At 36.8% G+C, this 27,633-nt stretch overlaps 1 protein-coding gene across 2 annotated transcripts in view; it reads right to left on the bottom strand.

Moving 5' to 3' along the window:
- Positions 1–20,665, bottom strand: part of LOC577250 (transient receptor potential cation channel subfamily M member 3) — a 30,908-nt gene extending 10,243 nt beyond the window's left edge. Inside the window, exons 1-16 of one of the 2 annotated variants that reach the window (XR_004062512.1) lie at positions 19,921–20,665; positions 15,955–16,049; positions 14,947–15,109; positions 13,740–13,953; positions 12,051–12,190; positions 10,928–11,105; positions 9,833–10,007; positions 9,198–9,321; positions 8,566–8,638; positions 7,791–7,891; positions 7,221–7,358; positions 6,498–6,581; positions 5,125–5,268; positions 3,253–3,482; positions 1,479–1,701; positions 471–617 (exon numbers count right to left, since the gene is read on the bottom strand). Coding sequence is in view for 1 of the 2 variants with exons in the window: in XM_030977291.1 (XP_030833151.1) it covers positions 471–617; positions 1,479–1,701; positions 3,253–3,482; positions 5,125–5,268; positions 6,498–6,581; positions 7,221–7,358; positions 7,791–7,891; positions 8,566–8,638; positions 9,198–9,321; positions 9,833–10,007; positions 10,928–11,105; positions 12,051–12,190; positions 13,740–13,953; positions 14,947–15,109; positions 15,955–16,049; positions 19,921–20,088 (2,397 nt within the window). In the remaining variant the exon portion in view is untranslated. The remainder of the gene's footprint in view (positions 1–470; positions 618–1,478; positions 1,702–3,252; positions 3,483–5,124; positions 5,269–6,497; positions 6,582–7,220; positions 7,359–7,790; positions 7,892–8,565; positions 8,639–9,197; positions 9,322–9,832; positions 10,008–10,927; positions 11,106–12,050; positions 12,191–13,739; positions 13,954–14,946; positions 15,110–15,954; positions 16,050–19,920) is intronic. The other variant, XM_030977291.1, reaches the window with a different exon arrangement.
- Between the last annotated feature and the right edge of the window lie 6,968 nt (positions 20,666–27,633).

Here is a 27,633-nt window from a genome sequence, read left to right as displayed (position 1 = left end):
GCCTATGTTGATCAAAATTGATGGTTTTAATGTTTATTCAGTTTTATTTAAAAACAGGGTAGTCTTTTCAGTGCCAAAGGCCTGCTTTACAAAAGAGCCCTGTACATACAAAGATTTACACAAAAGTAGAATACATTGTAGAAAACAAAGACATTATATATACAACATACAAAGCGATGGATGTTATTTAGAAATTCTTATTATCAATAAGAATTTCGAAATAAAAAATAATAATTTGCTTGGGAAGATTAAGAAATTAAAAAGGAGGAATGTGAATTTCTCAAAATGTATTGTTATTTTCGGTTATTCATTCGTTAATCGCTTTGTATTCAATGAACTTGAGGACAGGCCTCTGAATTTGAATAACAATTATTGGTTTAAAAAAAATTCAGAAGCATGGCTATTGGTCTCTTCCCACGTCTACCACTGGTTTTAACCTTCTGATAACTATATCAACTTTAAATTCATACCACTTTCATGGAGGTACTGTCATTTGCCGTGTTCACATCCGGGCTTAAACCGAACTGGGTGTTTCTTCGTGACGTCACCATGTACTCCCCCTGGCCGACGTCATCATCTACGTCATCATTCGTGCACAGTAACCACTGGAAGAAGCCCTGGATAACAGAATGCAAAATTTATGACATTATAAGAATCACGATATAAATGCAAAAAGTGTTGTTTTGAAAATTAATCACATTACGTAGCATTTAAAAATTCACCATCAAGATCATCGTGCGACGGCCGTAGCTGAGATGGAGTTCACTATTCGACGACATTCCTAGAGACGAAACTAAAGTTTAGACCTTATTATTTTTGTGTAACTATTTGAGAAAGAGACCAAAACAGCATGTTACTTTATTGCCTTTTGCGCCCTTCATCCTGTTATTTCATCCCAATGATGGAATTCGTAGTGTCAAAGAAAACAAAAATAATAATTAGGTACTAAGGATCACAGACAGTAAATAAAGATAATATATCATCCCTGTATATATTTCTTTTATATTTCCTTCATTAAAATCAACATTATCAATATCATCATTATTACTATCATCATCATCATCATTAGCATCATCTTCATCATCATTAACATCATCATCATTATCCTTATATTTTACAAATGCTTGCAATTATTTGTTCATTCTGCTTAATAATATATATGTTCATCTATGTTTTTGCAGGGAGGTGGTTTGGGCTGTCTTATTTTCAAGCAAATTGCTTATAATAGCGGTCCTTCTTCCGCCAATAATTTCATAAAGTTTGATGAAATATGATAGTTTGACAAAAAAAATGTTTTCTAAAATAATTATTATGTATATTTGCTTATTTATAGTTGATTGTCAGAAAGTGCATTTTAGTATCTTATGTTAGTTATGTTACCGATTTTCTTTAGATATTGATATGGAATACAAAAGAAAATTAATCAAATCAAATCAAAGTCAAGGTCTACTAATTGATGAAAATGAGCATTCAGTTACCTTCATCCCAGGGATAGTGTTGAGTTGTCCATACCAGTGATCATTCAGCAGCAGTTGGATAGATGGGTGAGCGATGAATCGAGAATGTTTGAAGTTAGCTGCCAGGGATAGACAGGTCATGTGACTCCAGTTCGGTAACTCGGCGCAGAGTAAGAGGCGAGTGTAGGTGGCATCTTCCTCAAAGCATTGCGTCAGGAGGGTGACTGCCAGCTGCTCATACTGCCTGATAATAATAAAGTTAAACAATTTAATTTCAAGATAATTGATAAGGTTTATTGCCTCAAAGAAAACTTATATAAATGGCAAATTGTGAATAATAATTTATGCAACTCTTATGGACAAGTTGACTCAATTTTTCGCTTTATGTTATATTGCAAAGATGTGACTTTGGAAAATAATATGTAATATGATATTCAACCTATTCCAAAAAGAAATACAAATAAACCAAAATATATTACTTATTAGTTGTAGGTGAGATCCGTGAGGACATTGGAAACAAGAAATATTCTCTCTTGAATATTGTTTTAAATCATGCGCAATATGCAATTTATAAATGTTACGTTAAAAAGATTGTTAATGGTTCTATTTATTACCCACATACTTTGTTTATTTGAATTCAAGTCGTTGCTAAGATGACTTTTAAGATATGAATGTCCTAGCAAAGAAAATAATACTAAGCTGGAAGAATTGTTGAATATACTTTAATTTTAAGCCTATGTTATGTTTCATTCAATCATTGAGTAATTGATGTAAATATGTATTGAAATTATGGAAATAAAAACCTGGCTTGAGGAAAAGGGGTACACGACGCACACTTGGTTGGTTGGTTGGTTGGTTATCGTTTTACCTGACTGCTAAGAAAGCATTATATGTTTGTAAGTAAGTAACCAGTGGACCGACGGCTATAAGTCCTCTCCAACGGACTCGATAACGACGAGTAATGCCTTTCCAAAGGGCACGAGAGCATTGACTTGGTTTCGAACCCGGGACCTCTTGGTTACGAGACCACGGCGCTCTACCACTGAACCATCACGCCTCATATGTTATTATGACGTCTATTGCTTTGGTGGATACACTACATGTATTTAGCATCCACTAACATAGCCAGACGTGTTAAACAGGGCAGTTGGGGGGGGGGGGGTGGGTGGTAGGGGTGCAGATAATAAGAGACACACAAAATATCACATAATGCGTTGGCATTAATCCTCATCAGGATTTTTTTATCAGTATACATGTATATCCATAATTCGGTTATTTCTTGTAGTGGAGGTGCCGTGATAATAGGAATTCATTAACTTAACTCTCAATCCAAGGATTAAGGGTTTCAATTTAAGTCCGGCATTACTCTTCCTTTGGCAAGGCATTTATCCACATTCGCCACTCTCCACCCAGGTGTAAATGGGTACCTGGTAATCGCTGGGCACTAACTATTATTGCAGGTCACTCAGGAAGAACAGCCTTGAAGCTGATGAGGCTTCCTTAGGTAAATGAAATTATTTTCATATTATATTATATCATATTATCATATCAGTAGAAATATTAATTCAGAGTTTAAAGCCCATCTGTACTAGTTTACAGGAGGGATTAGATCACCCTGCAAGGTCACTGATAAGTGGTTATCTCATCAAATCAGCTCTCACTTAACATAAGAAAATGAGGATCATCGGGGACCAATGGTCACCGATTAGACATGGTTTGCTATATAGAGGGCGCAAGTAGCTATAAGTAGTACAGTGGGGCTTTAAACATGAATCTAAATTGTGTAAAGGTGTACCTGGATTGCTCAGTAAGCTGGTCAGCTGCATCGGTGTTGTATTGCGAGCGTGCAAAGCGAGACATGGAATAGCAGAGCCGGAATCCTACCAAGGCCTTGGGTAAGGACTCCTGACCTAGCTGCCACATCAGATACGCCATCTCGTGCTTCTTGGTGAGGATGGCCCAGAGGAAGAGATCATTGTAGGGGAAGGGATTGTCAGTGTGAAGGTGCGCTGTCTCAGGCTCGCCCTGGTTTAAAAAAATAATTCGATTCAATTCAATTCAATAAACATGTATGTACTTCACACAAAAAATTAAAAACATATTATGAAATATATTTTTACAATGTTATGTAGGAAGGAAGCGAAATTCCCTAAAAGCACAGGGCTTGCCAAAGGGCTCGCCATAACAAAACAGACATACAATATATACAAACCACATAATAATCGTAGTCTACATAAAATTGCAATAAAGATAATAAGGTAGAGAAGGTGAAAACAGAAAGAAAGAAATCATAGTACTGAAAATGAAGAGTTTCGCTCTAAAAGGGGATAAATCCATTTCAAATGTTTTCTGGTAAATCAAGGATTTTTAAATTACCAATTTCTCTTGTAAATTATCACCTTTTTTGTATATATGGTAGGGATAGGGCCTTCCATCGTGGATTAATAATTATATTTCATTCAATACAAAATTGTGAAAATTGCTGTTTCCTGCTAAAAAAAATGTAACTTTGCTAAACCCATTGTTCAGCGATTTCGTCGGTCTTCAGGTACGGACATGCACTGAATAATTGGATCATGAATCATCGAATTAAGGATGGCTAACAGAGCGATAAAGACTCACGCCAATTTTTTAATTTCAGAATATGAAAGCTTCCTGCACCGATTTTCACCGATTAGCATACCTTTGACAGACTAATTTCAAATATCCAGCATGCAAAACAATTAATTGCGTCTTTATTCCATAACTTTAATAGTAAGATGATACTGAAGCGTGCCACTTAACCAGGAAGTTTAAGTCTCATAACGGCAATTTACATGTAAGTATGAGATTAATCCGTATCTGAGTGCCTCAGTAATGTATGCCTTAGTGAAAATAGGCATTTCAATATCAATTCTTTTAACTTCAAAAAAATGCTAGAAATCGATTTCTTGCTTTTTTAGATGCGTTTAGATAAAGAGACACAATTATATGTACGCACAAAGTAATGAATGAGTGATCAAATTTTGACTGTTTTTAATTATAATAGTTTTGTTCGATTTATCCGGGTGATTAGGCTGGTTAAAAATCAATTCAGTGCATTTATATTAAACTTAAACATTTAGGTTTAAATCAATGCGTAATGTTGTCGATTACACGCTGCTAATTGCTGTTTTTATTGCTTAACTCCGAATAGACCATTTAAAAAATGTAATCAAATTTAATGCACACATCTTTGTTTAAGTGCCTCGTTACAATCTATTTCATTCATCTTTTACGAATAATTGTATTTCAAAAGTCAGAATGCATATTGCATACATTAGCTGTTGCTAGGTAGGACAAGCCATAATGTTTGTCCTACCTAGCAACAACTAATGTATGCAATTCGCCACCTGACTACTGAAATACAATTATTCGTCACAGGTGAATGCAATAACTTGTAACGAGGCACTTAACGAAGATGTGTGCATATTTGATTTCATTACGAAAACGGCCTATTGGGGACTTTTAGATTCGCACGACGATAACGTGGACTGCTAAGTGAATCATCCTTTTAAGGCAATGTGACGTCCTTTTAAGGCAGTGCCCGGCAGTGCCCGGCAGTGCCTTAAAAGGATGATTCACTTAGCAATCCACGTTCTCGTCGTGCAAATCTAAAAGTCCCTATTGCTTGACTGATGACACCCACCTCACAGCACGTATTGTCACCCACGTTGACACAGGTGGTAGCGGTGTGTGGACTATGTCGATGATACTCGCATTCGAACCCTTTACCTAGAAGATGCTCAATGATGATACCAATCTCCTGAAGAGTCACTTTACTCTCATGTTTCTATAAAAAAAAAATAAAGATAACAATAGCTATAATTAATCTTGGCTTGAGATTTGTCCTTGTTCCATAAGCTGACTGGGTATTGTCAACGGGCCCTCTACGAGTTTGTCTATCTGATTCTCACCTCCCCCTACTTTTTCTCTCTTTTTCTCAAAATATGTCAACATGGTCAATATAATAAAAGGAAATACCCATATCAGTGGCGGATCCAGGAATTTCTTACCGGGGGGGGGGGGGACACAAAACGGGCTGAAAACTTCGCAACGACTCAGCCAGCCGGGCGGGGGGGGGGGGGGGCACGTTTCCCCTGTGCCCCCCCTGGATCCGTCCCTGCATATTTCGGATGATATGTAATGTTTATCCCTACTTGCATAGCTACTGTCACTATTTCCAGGAGTTCTATACCATGTATTTAGTTATTTCTCTCTCTCTCTCTCTCTCTCTCTCTCTCTCTCTCTCTCTGCTTAGCCCTTCCCTTCTCTCAACATCTCTTTCTTTCTCTCTATTCATCTTCTATTCCTATCAAACTCTTTCTCATTTGTTTGCATTCACTGCATGACGTTCTTCCACCTTATCTACATCCCTAGCTGTTGAATTTAAATAGACATAGAATAAAGTACCAGGGAACAACGAGTGATCATAAACAATGTAAATAATAGAAAGCTATTGACTGATCGGGTGTATGATATAATGTCTTTGGAACGCCTAAGGGAGTTATATGAATATGAATTATATCTTCCTTGTGGTCCAAAAAATGTATATTTTACCCCTGTCAGTTAACATCTGTTATAATAGACAACAGTGATTACACTTTGTGATATAAAATTGTAATCAAATTTTCCTAAAAATGTACCATAACCTATGATTTGCTGATGATAATGTGAAGGGGAGGGGGCTGCTCCTTATCCACTGAAGCGACGCTCCTGTTTTTTAAATTTACTTTAATGACTCTGAACCACAGTGGTCTCCAATTAGTCCAAGTGCTTATGTATGCTTCTGTTGACATACTAGTTCACTACCTGGACTGTTTCCGTGTTTCACGCCCAGCTGTGTAAAAATAAAACACCCTCGACGCTAAAGCGAGGACGGTCCTTGCCTTTTACCCTCGCACGAGGGTGTATTTCGGGGGTCGCGCGATATGTGTGGGACGCATGTTAGGGAGGAGAACATAGATGATTTAAGAATAAAAAATATATACAAAACGGACAGAACCTGGTCTGTTTACAAACCTGTATCTGTTTGAGCCTGATCATCCCGCTATTGATATTGGCATACCGAGACAGTGAGGATAGCGATGGAAATGGGTCACTTTCCTTGGAGAGAAAACAAAAAATCTGAATTTTAATGAGCTGTTGTATTTGTATATAAAGATACATGTATATATCATAAAAGTTGGCAGAGCTAGTAATGCATCATAAAAAAATCCCCCTTTATACGAAAGTGTACCCATTCTCAGAAAATTTAACCAGCGAAATTGAGAGTTCGATGCAACACCCGAAGGTTTGGTGTATTAAATGTACTTTATCCTTCACTGACGTAGCAGTTACTATCAGATTATCTATTTTATTCGTCGAACGGAGGGAAGGATTTCTTGCAGTCTTGAGAATTTAATTTCACTAACCACCCTTCAGAAGAATCTCTTATCTTTTACACGTTTTAAATGAGTTCACTTCTAAATGAACTCTATCGACTGTCCCTCCATGATAGGTCCTTTTACGAAAAAGTAAATTCCTTCTTTAAATATTGTATTACTTTTCTCTCAGTGCTTCTCTTTGAAATAGACTTTATATACCTCTCTTTAGTATGTAGAATAAATCTAGTCATCTGATTGGTCGAAATTGGAGTCGTGATTTTAGCCATGCCCGCCAACCGGTCAATATTTTTTTTAAAGATGCCTGTTGCCCCAGGTAACGGGCCGGATAAATAAATTTTGTTAATATTCTTGTATTTACCAGCGTGTTATACAGCGACTCTAGCCTTTCTTCGGTGAGGAACTTCTGCATGAAGAGACCCTGTTCTAGGAGAAGTTTGACAAACTTGACTCGGTTCTTCTTCAGAGCAATGTCCATGGCTTCCTCCAGCGCCGATTCCTGTCATCGAGAGACGATGGGTTTAAAGATAAAGTTGTGTCTGGTCATGAGATTGCATTGTGAAAAAAACGGTGTGGCCGGAATCGATCAGAAAAATTGATCATCTAGCATAATAAGTATTGGTGTGTACTGTAAGGTTCTGGAATCATCGAAATGATAAGAAATTTGGCCCAGTCTTGGTAAAGTTACAAGCACTGTCGGGCAGTTGCAGGGTCATATCATTGCCCAAATTTTGGTCAAAATACGAAACAAGTATGCATGTGTGAAGTAGGGTACTTACGTTTACCAATACCACTGGGCAAAATATTGCCCAATAGATGGTTGGGTTGACTATTGGCACAAAGTTGGGCAAAGTGTAGGAAAATTATTGCCCAACATTTTCACAGTGTGGAGAAATATCATTATTATTATTAGTTATTCCTGTTTCCTTACCTCCCATCGAGAGACTTCCTTGAAGATATGTTCTTCGGCAAAGTCAACTCTGTTCCAGATCAATGACAGCTTCAGTTGTTCAAGAGCTGAGAGGTTGCTCGCTGTTATCAAAACACACAACGTTGAATTAGTACTAACAAGAGAAATCAATGCGATGTGAGTTGTTTATAACCTAGTCGGAAATGGAAGGCAGTAATAATTGTGTTAATCTATATTGGGGTCTATTTTCGCGATGTTAGATTCTAATCAGATAAGAAAATATAGGTAGTATTTATTTCTTGAGTTCATTTGAATATTTTTATTTTTGGATTATGAAGAGTACTCCCTTGAACAATCGAAACAGTGTTTTTTTTACTAGTGAGGAACTAGTGTAAGTGTACGAAATTCAAACTCGTAGCCTTTGAAGAGCTATCCCAACAAAGGCATGAAGCGGGCTAAAATCCAGCTGAAACGCGAAAGAGGGCGCCTTGAAAAGATGAAATCTAGTTTTTTGTTAGGTTGACGTACAAACATGGCTGTACGACATTTACCCATACGACAACTGCTCCGCGTCAATCTCCTAGATGAACAGACTTCTTCACTTCAAACCTGGACACAAAGATCTTTATTACCCCAACCCAACTCTAAATAAAACCTGATTGCAACCCTAATTCTAACCTTAGACGAAGTAAAGCCCTTACCATTATTAACGGGTCTTCACAATCATCGACAGCGATCAATGATTCACCATCAATTTTTGTTTTAGTCATGTGATCTAACGACACGATCGTCTTACCTTTCAGAAGAGCGGATAAGATGGCGGAATCGATGTCGACATTGTTATCAGACTCCACGCTGAAGATTGTTATCTAAAAAGAATCGCACACGATAAATCATAACTTTAATCAAAATACATGCTACGAGGAAGGGGTTCGCAGACTTAAAACAAAATAAAATTATCTCTGTTGACCTTGGATTAAAAAACCAGCATGGATCAAATAGGAATGACTACCGAGGTATTTATCGTTTATAATACTGTCAACATACCATTTGAACGATTCAAAGTACACAGACTTTGATAATTGTCCATATTCAAAGATGAACATGATCATGAAGTATGAGTGTAACACTTGAAATTATCCAATGTATCCAGAAATTTTAAAAGGAGGTAGGGGCCGGGATGGGCTTCGCTAGACCTCTTCACGATAGATGGGCGTACTTAACCAAATTAAATCTTAATTAAATCTTAAATTAACCTGAGCCCTGTTTCATAAAACGTGTTATCAATAACAAACTAATATAAATGTTATAACCTACTAAAATCGTTGCCGAGAGCAAATATGTTAACGAAATCAACATTTATTATTGATAACAAGTTTTTATAAAAACAGGGCCCAGATCGAGGCTTGACATGGGCATGATACTCACAAATGGCTTCTGTTTGAGGACCTCTAGTAGTTGTTTGAGTAGAAGACTATGAGCGCTCTTCTCACGAGGGAATGCTGCAGAGATCCTCCTCTTTAACTGCTCCTGAGCTTCATATGATATTTGCCTAAAGAGAGTAGAGAACGAAAGATCCAAAATTGCAAACACACATATTGTGACTGAAACTTATATAATAGCGGACATAAGTCTTGAAAAGTGCATATAATTATTAAAAAAGGTTTCTCACATTTTCATATTTTTGTGTTGTCATTAACATGATTATAAACAGAACATTTTTTTTTTGCGGGGGGGGGGGGGGTAGAAATCGCTCCCCTGACCCCCAACTTCTCAATTGCTTGTATATTTATTAGGATATGTCGAAGAAAACAATAATCACGAACGTTTGATTGAGTCGTACAAAATGGATTCCTTGAAAATTTAGATTAAGAACACCCAACAACAACAAAAAACGCGTTTTTTTACACCATTCACAATAACATCCATCTACAAACAGTTCAAACTTGATTCGGAAATTGCGAACTAGTTATGGCTTGTATGTTGTTAAATATGGCTTTTGTTTAGAGAACGAAATGAAAATTAGCCAAAATTTTAAACAAACACAAATACAATCACAATACCCTTGTTTAGATGAGCTGTTCCTGTACGCGAAGGCGATGAGATCTGCTGCCCGTCCACTGCCCTCTGCGATGACTACGGGGATAGGTGGGTCATGCGTGACGTTCTCGAGAACCACCTTGATAGTGTTCACACCACCCTCTAGGCAAACACAGACTGCTGGTACTGGTCGATCACCTGGTCGAATGGTAATATTGATAAATCATAATCATAACTGGATTTGTAAAGCACTGTTTTAAGGATATACAGTTCTGAATACCATCATTACTCTGACTTTAGCCGACTTCCATGATGAAGACGTTCAACATTTAAAGAATTTCTTTCTTCAACCAGGAACCCATTTACCTAATCACCCGAGAGTGGCAAATGTAGATAGTTATGTTTTGCCAAAGGAGTAATTGAGTACCCTGACAGGGATTCACATCGTGCCATACCGCCTGTAGTCCGGTGATTTGTCCATTAGACCACGACACCACTAATTCCTATACAACATTCCTTTCAGAAAATGCCTTTGTCTTGTATAGAAAATTGTTGTCATAAGCCTTTCATGAAAATGTTGCGATTATGTTAATACCAACTCCAAAGAGAAACGCAAGTCCTAGAAACGAGAAGCTGAATGATTAAAGGTTGACAGTACAGTTTGATTTTATAAGTGTTTTTTTACCTCAAACTTCTTGATGCAAGAAACATCTGGGGGTGTTTAACAAAGATCCTAAGTTCAACTTATCTCTAAGTTGGACTTAAAAAATATGGAAAGCCATTAGCATCTTTGAAAATATTTTGTTAAAGTTATTTTGAAAGGCGTTCATTGTTTATTGAAATCATTCATATTTTCTATCATCAAGGAGATTTCATGTTTTGGATGTGGAATTAATAAAAAGTCTAAAATACTTGAATTTCTGCTTTTGAATATATTTCATTTAAAGACTCCAATGGCTGTCCATAATTCTTAAGTCCAACTTAGAGTTAAGTTCTACTTAGGATCTTTGTGAAACACCCCCCTGGTTAGACCACCATCAGAAATTTCAAGGAATACAAGGACAGGTAGCCAGACATGCAGACAGACAGGAAACGAGGTGAGAGGGTTGTGAACTTACTATTTGCATCAATCCTCTTGCTCGAGATGAGTTTCTCAAGTTGTGATCGCAGTGAGATCTCGACACCAAACTTTCCCACGGAGCCATCGTCCACGAGAATGAAATGGGTGTGGTTAGGATCCAGGGATGCTCCAGAAGCACGATCGGAACTCGTCAGTCGGTAATGCTTGATTCGTGGCTAAAAAGGGTTGAGAAAGTACAGATTTAAATGTAATATCGAAGCCCTACAAAATTGCGATTCGAAATGATCATGAAGTGCCTCAAAAAAGTAAAAATCTTTGAGTGACCGGTTTTACCATACTTAGTTTTCCCGATAGACTGTAGTGTTATAAAAACCTTTAGGAAAAAGGTTTTTGAAATTTCCATTTCCAATCATAATATCTTGATAATCAGACAGACGATCGGCTTGTAAAAGTCATGGGGTTCCTGACTGACATAAAGGTTTATAATTATCATTGCCGCATGAGCTAAATCCAGGAATTTGTTTCAGAATCCCTTTAAGCAATTAGAAGTGAAGAATTGTATCGGTTCAGTTCTGTTCGATTTATTCGATACAAATATATAAAGGTAAACAAACATATCAAAATAATATCAATATGTTACATGACAATGACATAAGCGTAGAAGACAAGAAGAACAAGAAACAAGATTTAAACATGTACATAAATGAAAGTATTGGAGACAAGACAGGAGAGTCTTATGTAAAAGTCTGTCTCTAGTGGTTTTCTAAGATTAGACATGCTTATCTTCTTCACTCAACTCCTTCTTTAAATTCCGTCCACCATGACTCCTTGATTCGAATGGTTAAACTGAATATTGGGAACTGAACCAAGATTCTTCTCATTCATTTACTATTGTTTATGAAAGAACTCGAAATCATGAGATCACGTATCTCGATTAAAACAGTTAGACATCTCCGGTGACCAGGGGGTGTTTCACAAAGATCCTAAGTCGACTTTAACTCTAAGTTGGACTTAAAAATTTATGGAGAGCCATCTGTAGCCTTAAAATTAAATACATTTAAGAGTGAAAATTCAAGTATTTTAGGCTCTTTATCAATTCCACATCAAGAACATGAAATCTCTTTGAAAATCTAAAAGTAACCGAGACAAATCTGACTCACCGTGGTTACATCCTGGCGTCTTTCGATGAGGTCTTCTCTGTTGTCGACGATGCCCCACGGTACGACGCCGATGGCGTTGATCTTCTGTCGTGATCGTAGCGAATGTTCACGGACTGCCATTCCTACGTGACGCATCACACCTGAAGATGCGAATAAAAGAAGAAATCTCAATATTTTAGAAAAGATAATATTAATGATATTTGGTTCTTGTATCACATTTAAACGTCCAAATGAGCCTACAAATTTGAAACTTATTATCCCGTCTTTAGCATTTCAAGGAATTAATTCCTGCCAGGTACCCATTTACCCATGATAATCGATCGAGTGGTACATGCAGATTAATGTCTTGCTTAAAGGACATTAGTGCCGCGACAGGACTTGAACCGCGGACCTTGTGATTCACAATCCGGTGACATATCCACTCGACCACGACACATTTACAGATTTAATAAAAAGGCTATCTAAGGGCAATCCTTCGTTGCTAATATCAGAGTAGAATCACATTTGTTATAGCGGGTAAAGTATAATGGCGCATGTTACTTGATCGGGTAAATACACAACAGAAGATCTCAAGACCTACTGAGCTACCCACTGATGTTTGGTTCAGCATTGTAAAGGTGGCTCTGCCAGAATAGCCCATTAAGATGATGGATGACTAATGGATATTATCTAGACATCATCTCTTTGACATTTTGGAAGTGCGTCAAAACGTAAGTTACTTTATTACATACTTGGTACATTCATGCACTTTCATGAGCTGCATGTTACCAAGCACCAGGATGCTGACGAATGTGATTCGAGAGTCCCCAGGAAGAACAGTCTCGATACTGATTAAAGTAGGTTAAAGTGATACCACACTGTTATCATTATCATTATCTTTAATGGAAGGAAGTTTTAAGAAGAATGGTCAGGTATTTTTAGACAGTGCTAGACATGCTAGATGCAGTATCAGATAAAGGCAGAACTGTGTCTTGGAAATACAATAATGGAAGGGGGAGAGAGAAATGGAGAGGGGGTAGAAAGATTAAGAGGTTGACACGGTTGAGCAAAACAGAGAGGAGATGTGTAAAGAGAGAGAGGGAGAGAGAGAGAGAGAGAGAGAGAGATAGAGAGAGAGAGAGAGAGAGAGGGGAGAGAGAGAGAGAGAGAGAGAGGAGAGAAATGCCAACGGGGGAGGGATGGAAGGAAGGGGGGGGGGGAGCGAGGTAGAACGAAAGGGAAGAAGTGTGATAGAACACGGTTAAAAGTGTCAGACTAACAAAAAAGGTATTTTAGTTCTTAGGAGAATTAGTTATGGTAACAATCAAAACAATGCGGCAGACCTATGACGAAGAGCAGTTACAGAGCAAATATTTAATGAGAGAGAGAGATAGAGAGAAAGAGAGAGAGAGAGAGAGAGAGAGAGAGAGAGTGAAAGGGTGTGTGTGTGAGAGGGAGAGGGGGTAGAGGCGTAGAGACAGAAAGAGAGAGAGAGGGTAGAGAGAGTGTGTGTGTGTATGTGTGTGTCAGAGGGAATTAGGGAGAGAGAGAGAGAGAAAAAAAGTTTGAGAGAAAGTTGGAGAGAGGGAGAGAGAGAGAGAGAATGGGAAAGGGAGATATATATATATAGAGAGAGAGAGAGAGAAAGAGATAAAGAGAGAGAGAGGGGGGGGGGGGGGAGTCATGTTTTTTGGCCTAAGTTACACTTACCTGTATTCGTACCACCAGTCAGTATCCAAGCATCGGTAGATACCGCTACCCTGATGATGCCTTTACTGAAGATTCGTTTCAGTTTGGGTTGCAGAACGAAATCTTTGGCTCCACCCGTTACTTCTATGAGAAGCTTTGGTTTCTTCAGTCCCCACATCTCAGTGAGCAGACTCAGCACCTTGTCGGCTGGTGTGTCGTGCGATAGCCGAACATACTGGTAAAACAGTTAATTTGAAATTATCGTTTATAGATATTTCTCTTTGTAAAAGAGAATTATGTAAAGGAAAGTAAAAAGATATTGTGCAGTTTTATTTTCAGCAGGCCGAACATACTGGTAAAAAAAGTTAGTTTGAAATTATCATTAGCTAAATTTCTCTTTGTAAAAGAGAGTTCTTTAAAAGACGATATTGTGCAGTTTTATTTTGTGACTGTGAACTTAGTAAAACGATTTGGAAGGAGACAGCACGATTGATACACGAACATACACGTTTACGGATTAAGTTTACAAGAGGAAATACATTTTTGGTTTTAAAGTAAAGAGAAATTATGCACTCTATTGCATAGTAACATTACCAAAGCAACACATTTCAGAAAAGCTGAGCAACAGGTTTTGGTGTAATGGAGAAAAAAGGGTTGTACAATATTATGAGAATGAAAGATATATTTATAACTTATCTGGTATGTAAATTTGTTATTGAGTGGCAGTCACTTCAATTTCGTTTGTATAAAAAAACGAGAGAATCATCCTTGTAACCGAGTGAGTCAAACATAAGATGTAACTTTATGATTTTTTCTTTGTTATTTTGAATTCATCAAATATAGTAGCCTGTGGAGAGCTAGATCTCTCTGCTGTTCATTTATGTTTAATTCCAGTGAAGTTGGAAAACTATATTTCAAACTTGTATTGACCAATTTCCAGAAAGGAGAAGCACAGTCCACTCAAAAATTGAATATTGATCATGATAATATTCAAACTAGATTGACCTTGACAGGTTCTTGATCACACCTCGTTATTACGAGAAAAGTATTATCATGGCATGCATATTGAAAATTAATATGATTTTGAAATACCGACCATTTTTTCTCAAAACGTTAAACTTTAGTTATATGTTTACCTGGATTTGTATGCTTTTAACAGTTACAATACGAAAGAGTTCAGTTCTCTGTTTCATGGCACACCTGTATCATATTCTGAAGGGATACTCACTTTAGCACGAGTAGACGTCCACGGTCCTTGGAACTCAAGTTCTCCAAAGGCATCCGTTTGAGATGTCTTAGTATGTGTCTTTGAAGTCCAGGTCGTCTCAGGACCATTCTGAAGTCCTACGTTCTCATCAAGATGACCCTCCTCAAAGCGGCCACATTTACATCTAAATCAGAAGTTATTCATTGAATCAACGTCATCATCAGTATGTCAGTTCAATTTTTTTTTTCTTCTCCAGAATCCATGTCATATATGTACCGTTTTCAATACCTACATTTTCGTCTAGACGATCTTTCATAAAACGGCCACATTTACATCCAAAAGTAGAAGACAATTAATTAAATCAATGTCTTTTCCAATTATTATTTCAAAGGTCCATGTCATCTCTGTACCGTTTTTCAATACCTGCATACTCATCTAGATGATCTTTCCTAAAGCAGCCACATTCAAATCCAAAAGTAGAAGATAATTGATTGAATCAATGCTATCTATTCATCAGTATTGGATTTCTTGGTATGTATCTTTGGAGTCCAAGCCAGATCCATACAATTCTCACCCCCTCATTTATCCTCTACGTGACCCTCCACAAATCGATAGATTACAAGTTACAAAACTTACATAGTTGGTAACATTTCGATACAATTTGGATTAGCGTTATCGGAAGTGATTGATGAATGTTACTGGCGACTATGACATTCGCCTGTGTTGCGAAATTAAGATTCTGGTGCCATTCATTAACATAATTTGAAGAACATAAGGATGACGCATCTTTTTCAAAATGCCTATTTCCATCTCGGATTTTACAATTTAGTTTTGCATCTGCGTTTTCCTTCATTGTCAAAATATCAAAAATGTGGTATTCACATCACATGTGTGGCTACCTACGAGCTCACATACTTTGTCGTATTATCCTTTGTCCGACGGAAATAGTACATAACTGATAACAATTACGTTGCTGAACTGTTGGCATCGGTATTGAAGTGTTAGGAAGTATGATTATAATTGTCTTACTTGGTGACGTCATTTGCTGATGGACAAAACTTGACGCATTCTCTCTTGAAGAAGTTTTCTTTGATAAACAGACTCTCATCTCGGGATGGATAACACTGTATAGATAGAGAGAGATGGAGAGGGAGAGAGCGAGAGAGAGAGAGAGAGAGAGAGAGAGAGGGGGAGGGAGAGAGAGAGACAGACAGAGAGAGAGAGAGAAAGAAAGAGAAGGAGAGAGAGAAAGAGAAAGAGAGAGAGAGAGAGGAAGAGAAAAGTAGGTTGTTAACGATAATTATTTGTTTAGCATTTCTTTTATAAAAAAACTTTAATTTTTATTTTATTTTCGGAGAGAGTGAGAGTGAGGAAGGGTGAAGGGGTATTAAGGACATAGGGCTCTTTTTGAGGGAGTTGCAGAGCGTACATTCAGCCACATATTGAACAAGGAAAGTTTTAATCGCATATCTCACAAGCCATTGTTATACATATATTTTAATGTCTATGGGCTTAACCATTATAGCTATAAATCTTACAGACCGGGTCGCCGCTGAGGCTGAGCAGCGCCCTTAGATACAGACTAATGTTTCTTCTTTTCCTTCTAATACACCTATTATTCATTTATACTTTGCTCATTACTGAACATTGGACAAAGGGACGTTTGAAAGATTCATTCTATCCCCTGGTATAATTGTGACTAATAAATACTGCACAGGGACAAGAAGATGGCGTTTTCCGTCGAATACATCCGTTTGACATCCAAATCGTTTACAAACGCGTGACAGGTGTATGTACACCCGTGAAACAGTGAGAAAATAAGATCAAACTTAGTCATCGCAAGAATGGCATGACATAGAATGACAATGCGAGTGATATAAAGTTATTAATAACAGTTTGGGACACGCAAGTCAAAAGTAAGAGATCAAGGCATTCAGTCTTACTTTTTTATTCAAGTGAAAAGAAGGAAGTTCGATTCTGTTATATATATTTACACTGTCGCTTTATGGATTAAACAAAAATGAAATATTTACACTGATATCTGAAGTCTGTCATAGATCATACTACCACGGAGTCATTCCTTAGTGGATAAGTCGACGAAAGTGTACCTCACATGTTTATTACTAAAAAATGTTTATTAACTAGAATACTTGAATGATTTCATTCAACCAGTGGCATACCCAAAACTAGCCCTAGGCTTGAGAGAATGGGGGGGGGGGGGTGGCTCGCTCTTGGCTTCTTTGCTAGCCCTAATGGCATACTTGAATAAAGTTCGGCACCCCGTCCCCCTCCCATGGCCCCTTCCTTTCTATTTCAAATGCTCTGATCTGCCACTGTTGGTGAATAGTTTAGCCTTTGAGTCCGGTTGATAACACAGTTGTAAGAGCCTTGAACTCTATTCTCTTATAATCCCCTATTTATTTATCATAAAAGTTGTAATGATTGAGAAAAACAATCTGTATACCACGAAATATACCGCACTCCCTTGAGCGGTAACAGATCAAAACTTATTCAAATTATTTTGTTTACAAATCACCCAATAAATATAACAGCATAACTCACTTATCTCCATGACAACTTGAATGGGGACGATACTTTTTGGAAAACAGGAAATCTCGGTTACCACATAATTCAATATAGATGTGCTTGGTTTGACCTCTCTCCGTGCCTCGATTCAATCATATCCGCGCCTTGCACTTTACCAAATAGATAAATTCCATACCCTTATCAAAATATAAACTCTGGATTTAAAAATATAACCCTCGTCCTAACCGAGACCCCATTTACAACCCAAGCCTTGACACCCCTATACCCCCCCCCCCCCCCCCTTCCGCGCTTCCCCATATATACGCCACTGCCCGTAATTCTTGACGGCAGGCAACAAACTTTGTTCTAATTTATGACTGGATCCATCGTATTTTCGGCCACTATCTCTTATCTCTAGTTCATATATATCCTCTTTTCCCTCTCTGAGATGCATGGCCCTATGTGTTATCAGCGTCTGTGATATGGTGTAATATTGAAGGCCTAAACAAAAATTGCGCTTCAGAATGATCATGAAGTGCCTCAAAAAGGTAAAAATCTTCGAGTGACCGGTTTTACCATACTCATTTTTGCCAATAGACTGTAGTGTTTAAAATGGAAAACGTTAGGAAAACGGTTTTTTGACATTTCGAGTTCCAATCATAAATATCGTGATAACCAGACGGGCAATCGGCTTGTAAACGTCATGGGATTCCTGACTGACCAAAAGGTTTATAATTACGATTGCAGCATGAGCTAAATCCAGGATTTTTCTTAGAATTTGAGACAAAGATACTCAATCCCTTCAATTGCCCCCATTTGATCTCTCGGTCCAAAAAAAAAAATCACTTTCTCTCACGTTCAACCAAGACTATTCAAGTTGTTTTATTCTTCCAGAATATGATGCCAAGTAGTCATTTCGCAACTATTTTGGAAGCAATCATTTTGTCTTTCGATTGAAGAAAAATTACGAGGCATTTTCAGTTATGGTGCACATAATTGCATGGATATACTTTTAATAGCAAAAGCATTAGTTCAACAATATGAACAGCGATTATTAATTGAATTATAGTTCGGTTATGAAACCCACTAGTCATTCACTCCCTCCTACTTCTAATCTCCTGTAATTTGCGACTTCATGTCACAAAAGTTTCGGGACACGCAAGAGGAAACACGTAGCTAAAATTCCCATACAATATATTTGACGCACATGTAAGAAGCTAGATTGAAATCACATTTGAATGTCACATCCTCGCTTTTGACATGATTGAAAGCATTCTTGCAAGACGTCCATACTACATTTGCTTGTGTACTAAATGAGGGTACATATATTACCACTTTATTGGCGTCGTCATTACCTGGTTTTAGCTCTTTCAAGTCAGAACTATTGAATTGGCTGAAATTAAAATATTTCTATTATCAATGAAGAATTGATATTTCCTTTCACTAACGTAGAGGGGGAGGGGTCTTTATTTCAAAGATATTCTCCCTCTGTCTCTGCTATCTCTGCTTCCCATTTTGCGTTTTCTTTCTCTTTCCTCAATATTTATGGTGCCTATAATTATAATCTCGAATGCCTCCCTTGCCAGCTTAGATCGTGAAATTAATTTATATTTCTTATTAAAGCAAATGCTTTTTAATGAAATTGTCGGAATAAAGATCTTGACCCCCTCCCCTTCCCCAGCTCTCGACATAAGTTTTCCTTTGTCACGTGCCTATACTGGAGTCATGTACAGTACACGGAAGGGGAAGAGGGCACTTCCTCTCGTTCGAGCAGTCTCCAGGAAATACATGTCTAGGGAACATTGCAATCAACCTTGCCAGACATATCGTCATCATATATAGTCATGTTAAGAAATAAATGAAAACATCCGTCTGTTAATGTCAAGTCTCGCTACAGGCCCAAAGCAGTTATGTGAGGTCTCGTGTTCTTTCAACAAAACGAGAACAAATAATAAAATGTAAAAGTTTACAAAAGAATAACAGCAATACAAATCAACTATTGGGCAAAGTCGCTCCCTCCTCCTTTAATCAAAAGAAAGATAAAAAGACAAATGAATTGAATGATAATACTCAAATTACAGGGAAGTGGCTTTAATGTCAAACATTAGGAGAACAAGTCCAGACCCCCCCCCCCCGCCGCCCAACCTCCATACAATGGCAACTGATACGCCTTTGATATAATATTTTGGAATGAGAGCAGTAAAGGGTGATGGGATGAAACAATTCCTAGTTGTAGGCAAAGTCGTATTTCATTTAAGTTTTGTTTTACTTAAATCCGATTGTTTATTCTACATAGTCTCTACAAATGAACTGTAACATTCCAGCTTGTCTAAGTTTCCCTTTTCTTCCAATTTCCTTATAATAAAACATGATAAAACAATATGCGCCAAAAAGAGTTGAATTCAACATCTTCTTTGATTAATCAAATTTTGCGAATCAAAAGAATGATTATTTAGTAGGGCTACATACCTTGACTTGGCCTAACCCACACGGTGAAGAAGATTCGGCCAGACTATGAGTTCGTGTATACCACCGTGTTGAAATATGTTCTTCTTGATTAGGTAAACTAAATGCGCGAGCCCCCTTCGGTGTCCCTGGGACCGATGACGGCTGCCCCGACTTCATCATCGCTTCCATAGTCGAGCTCAATGCCGACGAGAAGACACCGACTCAATTACGAAATGATTGGTTTGCTCCAAACTCAAACGTTCTCTGACTTGTGTAGTCGTTGGTTTCTTTTCTACGTCTAGCCTAAGGATGCATTGTATAATCTTGTGCAATACTGCCTCTCCTCTCTAAAAGTTGACGCCCTCCATCAGACTCAATTATGAACGTTTTAAAGGAAGTACAACAATCCAAATAGTAGCTCAAACATCGATGATCAAATATATAGGCACTGTAGAAATATTATCCTTCCACCTTTAATGCGCTTTGACGGCTGAGCTTAAACACCAAACTCTCAACTTTAACAAAATTAAGTTATAGAATCCTCACCCCTCCAAAGAATGATGTCGTATCGAATTTGTAAAGCAAAGAAAAGAAATGTAACAGCAAAGAGCTAAATATGACGTGATGTTGTTATTCTTGTCTTGCCGGGTAAGTTCCATGTTGCATTGGCCATTGGCAATATATTTAAGCCAAGGGTTGTAGATTTAGAGCTCAACTAAAACCACGCTTTGGCCACTGATTCGTCATGATCCGGTGGGGTAGGGGGCTGATGAGTCGCCAGCCAAACCCGATCAGACTTGTAAGGATAATAGTCTAACATAACCAGACAGTTTGTATAAAATACCAATATCAATTACCCGAATGTGCCCCCCCCCCCCCACACACACACACACGCCCCCTCTCCCACGCTTACCTCATTATTGGTTGTTCCTTTTTTTTTTTTTTAATTGAAACCTGTTCACGCTTTAGAGAGATTATGTAAAATAACTTTTCATAAAAATATTTTGAAGCCGCATTAAAGATCAGAAAAAACTTTTTGTTAACTATTATAAAAACTGCTTCGAGATGCAATTTGATAAAAGTTAACCCGTTGTAAGCTATCTCGTGCTATAATTATAACCAAAAATGGATATGCACTATTTGACGTAGAATTACACCTGTGTTGCTCGTTATTGCCGTAAAGTAATACCATGGATGATGAGTAGATGAATCAAAGTCACTACCAGGATAATTTTGATTTTAATATTTTTAATCTTAGGGGAGAAAATAAGCGTAAAACTAGCAAGGTAGATATCATTTTCCGAGAGGGTCTTTCCCTGGTTACGAAAACGGAAACTGACGAATCACGGTACGCTCCGCTGTGCTCATTAGCATATCCATTCTTCACCTGCTCCGCGCGCTCGCTCTTGCTAATTAGCATAACATACATATTCAAATACAAAGCGCGTGCGAAGGTACGGTATATGCATAGGGCTAGGAAGTGATCAGCATGACTATTTGAGACGAAATTCAGAAAATATAGAGCTTTACTTGTGCATGTCTGATTTATAAGCTTTGTAATGTTGCAGAGTACCACTGTGTTTCCGAGAGAAAAATCATTCCACTGAGCAATATATAGAAACAACTTGTATAAGAATTTCATAATAACGGAGAAATCGTTAAGAACAAAATGTTCTTATCGTTCCACGAAAAATCGATATGGACCGTGCGTGTTTGCCCTAAAAACACCTTACCTTCTAAGTGTTTTTGTTTAATTATCGTTCAACGAATTAAAGATAATATGCCTCACCTAAACTTTTGTTTCATAGTAATATTGTTACGTTTTCTACGATATTATGCGATGACATTATCAAGCAGGAAATCCCAAACCCGCGTACACAACATACATTGCTATTGCCGTACTAGATCCTTTTTCATTAATTCTTTTATCTGTCAACGTATAGATCGTACCAAAATGTAGGCTTCTTTTCAAGCAATTATGACTATTGATTATGTCTTTATTGTAACCACAACTTTGATATACTATTGGATGACGTAATCAAATAAATATATTTAAATGCAGTGGTAGTGGTTAGTAAATTGGTGAAATTAAGACCTTGCACACCAGCGAGAGTCGATTTTCTTTGAATGTCCTTTTTCAGAGCTTCTTTAGAATATGGAAAAATAGGGGATGTATTATATAATTTCAAAGAAATAGGCCTTGTGATTGAACATCTGTCCCAGTATGTTATTGTTATGATTGTTTAGATTCAGATGAAGGATCGATAGAAAAGTCTGCATATCTGACATGAAACAAATACTATGCGGGACTCCAGGATGCCACTCGATTAGAAGCCTTCAAAGCTTCTTTAATTTCCAAGTAAGTTTCTTTACCACTACCAGCATCAACAAAATTAAGAGAATAGGGAGTTATCTAAGAGTATCAGATGATAGAAAAATCAAACAGTTCTTCAAAAAGTCAGCTCCAAGCAAATCAATGAAGGTGGAGCCTCAAAAAAACTATCAAGCAATATTGTATCCACAGTTGAAGTTCCCGGATGACAGAGCAATACGACAACAATATTGATCTGTCATCCGGGTACTGCGCTTAAGATATTGTACACTGATTTCTTGAAGTTTTAGTACAGTTACCCTGTTAAAAGTCAGAGGTCGGTTTCTTCTACCAGCATAACACAGATCAAGATAATTGGTAGTTATCTGAGACTGAGAGATTACCAGGATGTACCAAGTAGGTATTCATTCATGGTTTCAATTCATATCAATTCTTCTTTTTCCTGAAAATTTCTGATGCACATAATGATATATGTACAGTGCAGATAGGCGGTTAAAAAGTAGCTTGTCTGCATGCTAAAAGGTGCCGTCCCTTAATGCCATTCTGCATGGGGGGGGGGGGGGGCGTTTCACAAAACTTGTCACCAGTGACAAATGACAGTTTTTGGTATAATATATTGAAATCCTGGCTTTTGATTGGTTATTAGCAGATTTGTCACGGATTTTTGTTATTTGTCATTGAAAATTTTGCTTTGCGAAACGCCCTCAGATGTTTCTCGTCTATGGCATACTCTTACCAATGTATACATTAACAATTATCAATAATCGTGATATAAATCCATCTAAATATCATCATAAAGAATTCTTTAAAACGCATAATAATAATGATAATAATAATAATAATATCAAATATTTAGGAGCGTTAAAAACAATAAATATACCATAGCGCTTACAAATACAAATAATTATATGAAAAGAGGACATTGAATGTACAGTGGGGGCGATTGTTTTTGCTTTCCTATTGTCTTTTATCCTTTCTTATAATTCTTTCATATATTATTACCGATAGAGACATGTCACAAAATAAGGCAATTTTTTTTCTTCATTTGTCTGCTTCTTTACAGCCGTTCTTATCCAATTTATTTTTCTAGAATGTTCTTCCAAATGTTTTACTTTGCGATCAGTTTGAAACTTTGACAGCACAATTACATTGGATGAATAATTTAAAGATATTTAGACAGAGTGTTATTTTATAAATATAGTAACGAAGAAAATGAATAGTAATAATGATACTTAAGTTCATTGGAAGAGGAAGTCCACCAAGTAGATTGATGTGGGAAAATTAAATAATAAGAAATCAAATTAGAGGTTTTGAAAGAACGTTATTGAGGATTTCCCTCATCGTATGGTAAGTTTTTTTTCCAGCTGGCTTTATGATCATTCTTCCTGTAAGATTTCTTTATCGTAATTTTCAAATATAATTTTCTTGTGACCTTTCAAATATATTTTCATTTCGATAAGATGCATGAAATCTATAGTCTTTACGAAACAAACGCTTGATATATATCTAATATTGGATGTCTTTGAGTGTGATACAAGAATATATTGTCATAGTGAGAGCATTATATTCTTGTATCACACGAAAAAAAGTCTTACAATATTATTATTATTATTTATTTCAGACTGACTAGCGAAATAACAACATTTGACTTACCTCGGTAAATGGTCTATTCATGTCCTTTTCTGATTCCAAGTTCAAAAATGATAAAATAGTTCCAAAGTTCACAAATTTTCAATAGTTCAGGTTCCAAAGTTCACAATCAAGGTAGGAAGCAAACGATTCATACCAAAATCCAACAGTTGTTCAACAAGTCAGCTCAAAGCAAATCAATGAAGGTGGATCCTCAAAACAGCTATCAAGCAATATTGTATCGGCAGTTGAAGTTCCCGGATGACAGAGCAATACGACAACAATATTGATCTGTCATCCGGGTACTGCGCTAAAGATATTAAATACACTGATGTACTGTACAACATGGAAGATAATAATTGGCATCCTTTGTTTTCTTGAAAAATCATCAAAATATAAATAAATTAATATATAGATAGATAGACAATGTGAACGGAGGGGGGGGGGGGGTAGGTAATAAAAAAAACTGAAAAATAGTGAGGTGGTATAAGATACAGGATACAAAATACATGGACGGATCAAACTATCACGGATTGAAAGATGTCACAAAGTAACATAAAGTTTTATCAACATTCAAATACAAATAATCCATGATATGATATGTATGTATTTTAACTTTGTTTCATTTCCTCTGTATTTGTAACCTATAACTTGCAAAGGGCCTCTTAGGAAAACAGTTTTAGTACTGAGAGAGTTACCCTATTTAAAATAAAACGAATAAATAAATGAATAGATAAATAAAGAATTCATAACCTCAATCTGTTTGTGTGAGTGTGTGCTTCTACAATATTATGATACACACATAGCACGTGCATTCCAGCTTTGTTCGAAAGGAACAAATAAGACAAATAAAAAGAAGAAGGAGGAGGGGGAGCTTGGAGAAGAAGAAGAAGAAGAAGAAGAAGAAGAAGAAGAAGAAGAAGGAAACAAAATTTTGCACTTTGCTACTACGATTCATTTCTCTATGCACCCAATCAATGATTTCATTTCTCTGCTTCTATACATGGACATCTATCATCCTATCATGTTCTAGTATGTTCTTGCGACCATGGCAGCAATAACAGTCGTCGAAAAATTCATATATTCAGAGCTTGATGTTTATTTTAGGCCAAATAATAAAACAAACATATTTAACGTCCTGCTTTTTGAAAAATAGGAAGGAGGAGGCCCTTTTTTTTCTTTCAAACTGGCCGCTCGGTACATTTTCCCTGACAGTCGGGCTATTTTTCAAGATGGCCACCGGCATTTTTTAATTATTTAAACAAAAACAAAAATCAGAAATAGATCAATTTTAGCAGAGTTTTTCATGTTTAAAGATTTTTTTTTTAAATAATTAAAGAAAAAAAAATTAAATTAAATAAACAAATTAAAGGAGGCGGCGGCCCCCAAAAAGGAAGCAGGCTGGGACGCTACACAAGTATATTTTTTGTACATGGCCTTACATAGAATTAGTAAACTACCAAAATTCATGAAATCTAAGCTTGATGGTTATTTTTACACAGAATTAGTAAATTACCATGATCATACTTTATCAAAACGTTTCAGTACGGGAACATAATTCAATGTCATAATCATATTTCAAAATGAGTTTGGAGTTGTGTCACAGTCAATTGAACTGAACGTTTTCAAGTGGTTTGGGTCTCATTCCTTTGTTTAACATGATGTTCTTTATTCCGATATTAATATAGAGAAAGATAGATAGATTTATAGACAGGATAAGTACATATTGGCAGATAGAGGAATACTAGACACTTACACTGATTTCAATACGTTCAAGAATCGATTACAACTACTATGGCAATGAAGTTATTTTGAGACTATTTATTTTGTTTTATTTCATTTAAAACGGGGGAAATTGTGAAAAGTAGGTTGGTATCGGTTTTACGGGTAGGAAGTATACATAGACAAAGTTAAGAAATTGCATTAATAACAATAGTGGGACAGACATTATATAAAACAATGGCAATATCAAATTACGGTTTAATATAGAAATCAGTTTGATTTCTTTGACATATTCGGGATGTAACTTTCATCTTCATAATCTGATGATGGTGAATAATGCATTATACGGTAGAAAGGGAAATAATTTGGCGTTGTAGCTTTATCACAAGGATTTGGCATGCATGCAGCCGCCTGCTGCAAGCATGAATATTCATGACTCATAAATATGCAAACACAAGATGCGCCTCAACCAATGGGGCAATTTTAGGCCTATAAATATGCATACACAAGCCACACCTTCATGGCAACGGGGGTGTTCGGTCTACAACGTCTGCAGAAATCAGCAAATTTATCATCTATAAACATGGCAAACCAGAAACACATTAACTCATTCAGGGAGCATTTGGGTATTGGAACATTATCATAAACCACCTAAAGGGACTAACATAATCTCCTAACTCTTATTTTGAAAGTCAAAGGGTGTATATATATAGGACAAATCACCGTATTAGACGGTGTTTGTTACAACGGGTGGTGCAACACGTAGGACTTTAGTTCTTCAAACGGTTTATTTTGTAAGACTAATGGTATGTTCAATTTTGGGACTAGTCCAGAATTGAAACAGAATGACTAACGATGAAGATATCAGTTAAAAGGGGGGAAGGGGAAGGCCCAGTTAAATTGTCTTTAAACTGTTTGTTTATCATGTAAGCTACCATTGTGTGATAATGTTTGAGTCGGATGAGGCTAATTCACGTGTAAATGATTGCTACCTTTCAATTGTTATGCATATATTACGTTCTTTTAACATTAAAACCCCCGGATATTGACGTCACGTGCATTGAATATTAAGGGAAAATAACGAATTTTTGATGCAAACAGGACTAGTTTAACTAGTATAGGTATGATTTCTGTCGATGTAACATGGTTTTAAAGAGATAAAATGATACTCTGAGAAAGGTATATTTTGAATTTTACTTTATTACATAAGGGGACTGTCTCAACAAAACTGCCTTGGTCTTTTTAGGGTACCCTCGATTCCATGCATTATTATTTGCGTCTGGTCTGTATTTCTGTTTATCAGATTTTTGTAAAGTAATGACTTGTATGTTTATCAACTTTTATTGGAATTGTATAAAATTAAATTTGAGCTTGAACTTCAACTTAAAAATATCAACAAGTGATGTGAGTTGTGTAAGGAAAGTTGGGTGTATCAGTACTGCTAGTATAGACCCAGACTTCTTATACAGTTTCATTAATTTTTGTTTTCATCTAGTTATATACAGTTTTATTTAAGCAGGTTTTTTTTTTTTTTTTTTTTAAAGCAGGATTTCCTCTTCAGTTAACTGAACTGCTATCTCTGATGCTCCTGCACAAATTGTATTATGTTCAATTATTGTTCTAATTTGCTTCCATCCTATAAACGAATTTTGGTTACATAGAGAGAGAAAAAATGAAAATATGATGTAAGGAAGGTAGAGAAAGTGGAGAGAAAAAGAGGGGGAAAGAGATATGGGAGGCAAAGGGAGAGGAAAAGAGTGGGAGAGGGAGAGAGAGAGGAGGTGAGGGGGAGAGAGAGAGAGAGAGAGAGAGAGAGAGAGAGAGAGAGAGAGAGAGATCATAAACAAAGGAGCTCTGAAGGAGACAGACAAAGTATTAATTAATCACTTACAATGTAGTGTATGGGTATTCGATCACGTGACAAGAAAGTGTGAGTGAACGGATGAAGGTCAAGACAAAATATGACTCATATTCAGCTCAAGTTCACTAATTGAAAAAGATGAGTAACTAATAAGACAAAAACATGTACTGCCTAAACAGCACTGTATATC

Source organism: Strongylocentrotus purpuratus, unplaced genomic scaffold (genome assembly GCF_000002235.5).
Source record: "Strongylocentrotus purpuratus isolate Spur 01 unplaced genomic scaffold, Spur_5.0 spur5_scaffold_9, whole genome shotgun sequence".
Taxonomy (NCBI): domain Eukaryota; kingdom Metazoa; phylum Echinodermata; class Echinoidea; order Camarodonta; family Strongylocentrotidae; genus Strongylocentrotus; species Strongylocentrotus purpuratus.
This window is presented reverse-complemented; position numbering and strand designations above follow the sequence as displayed.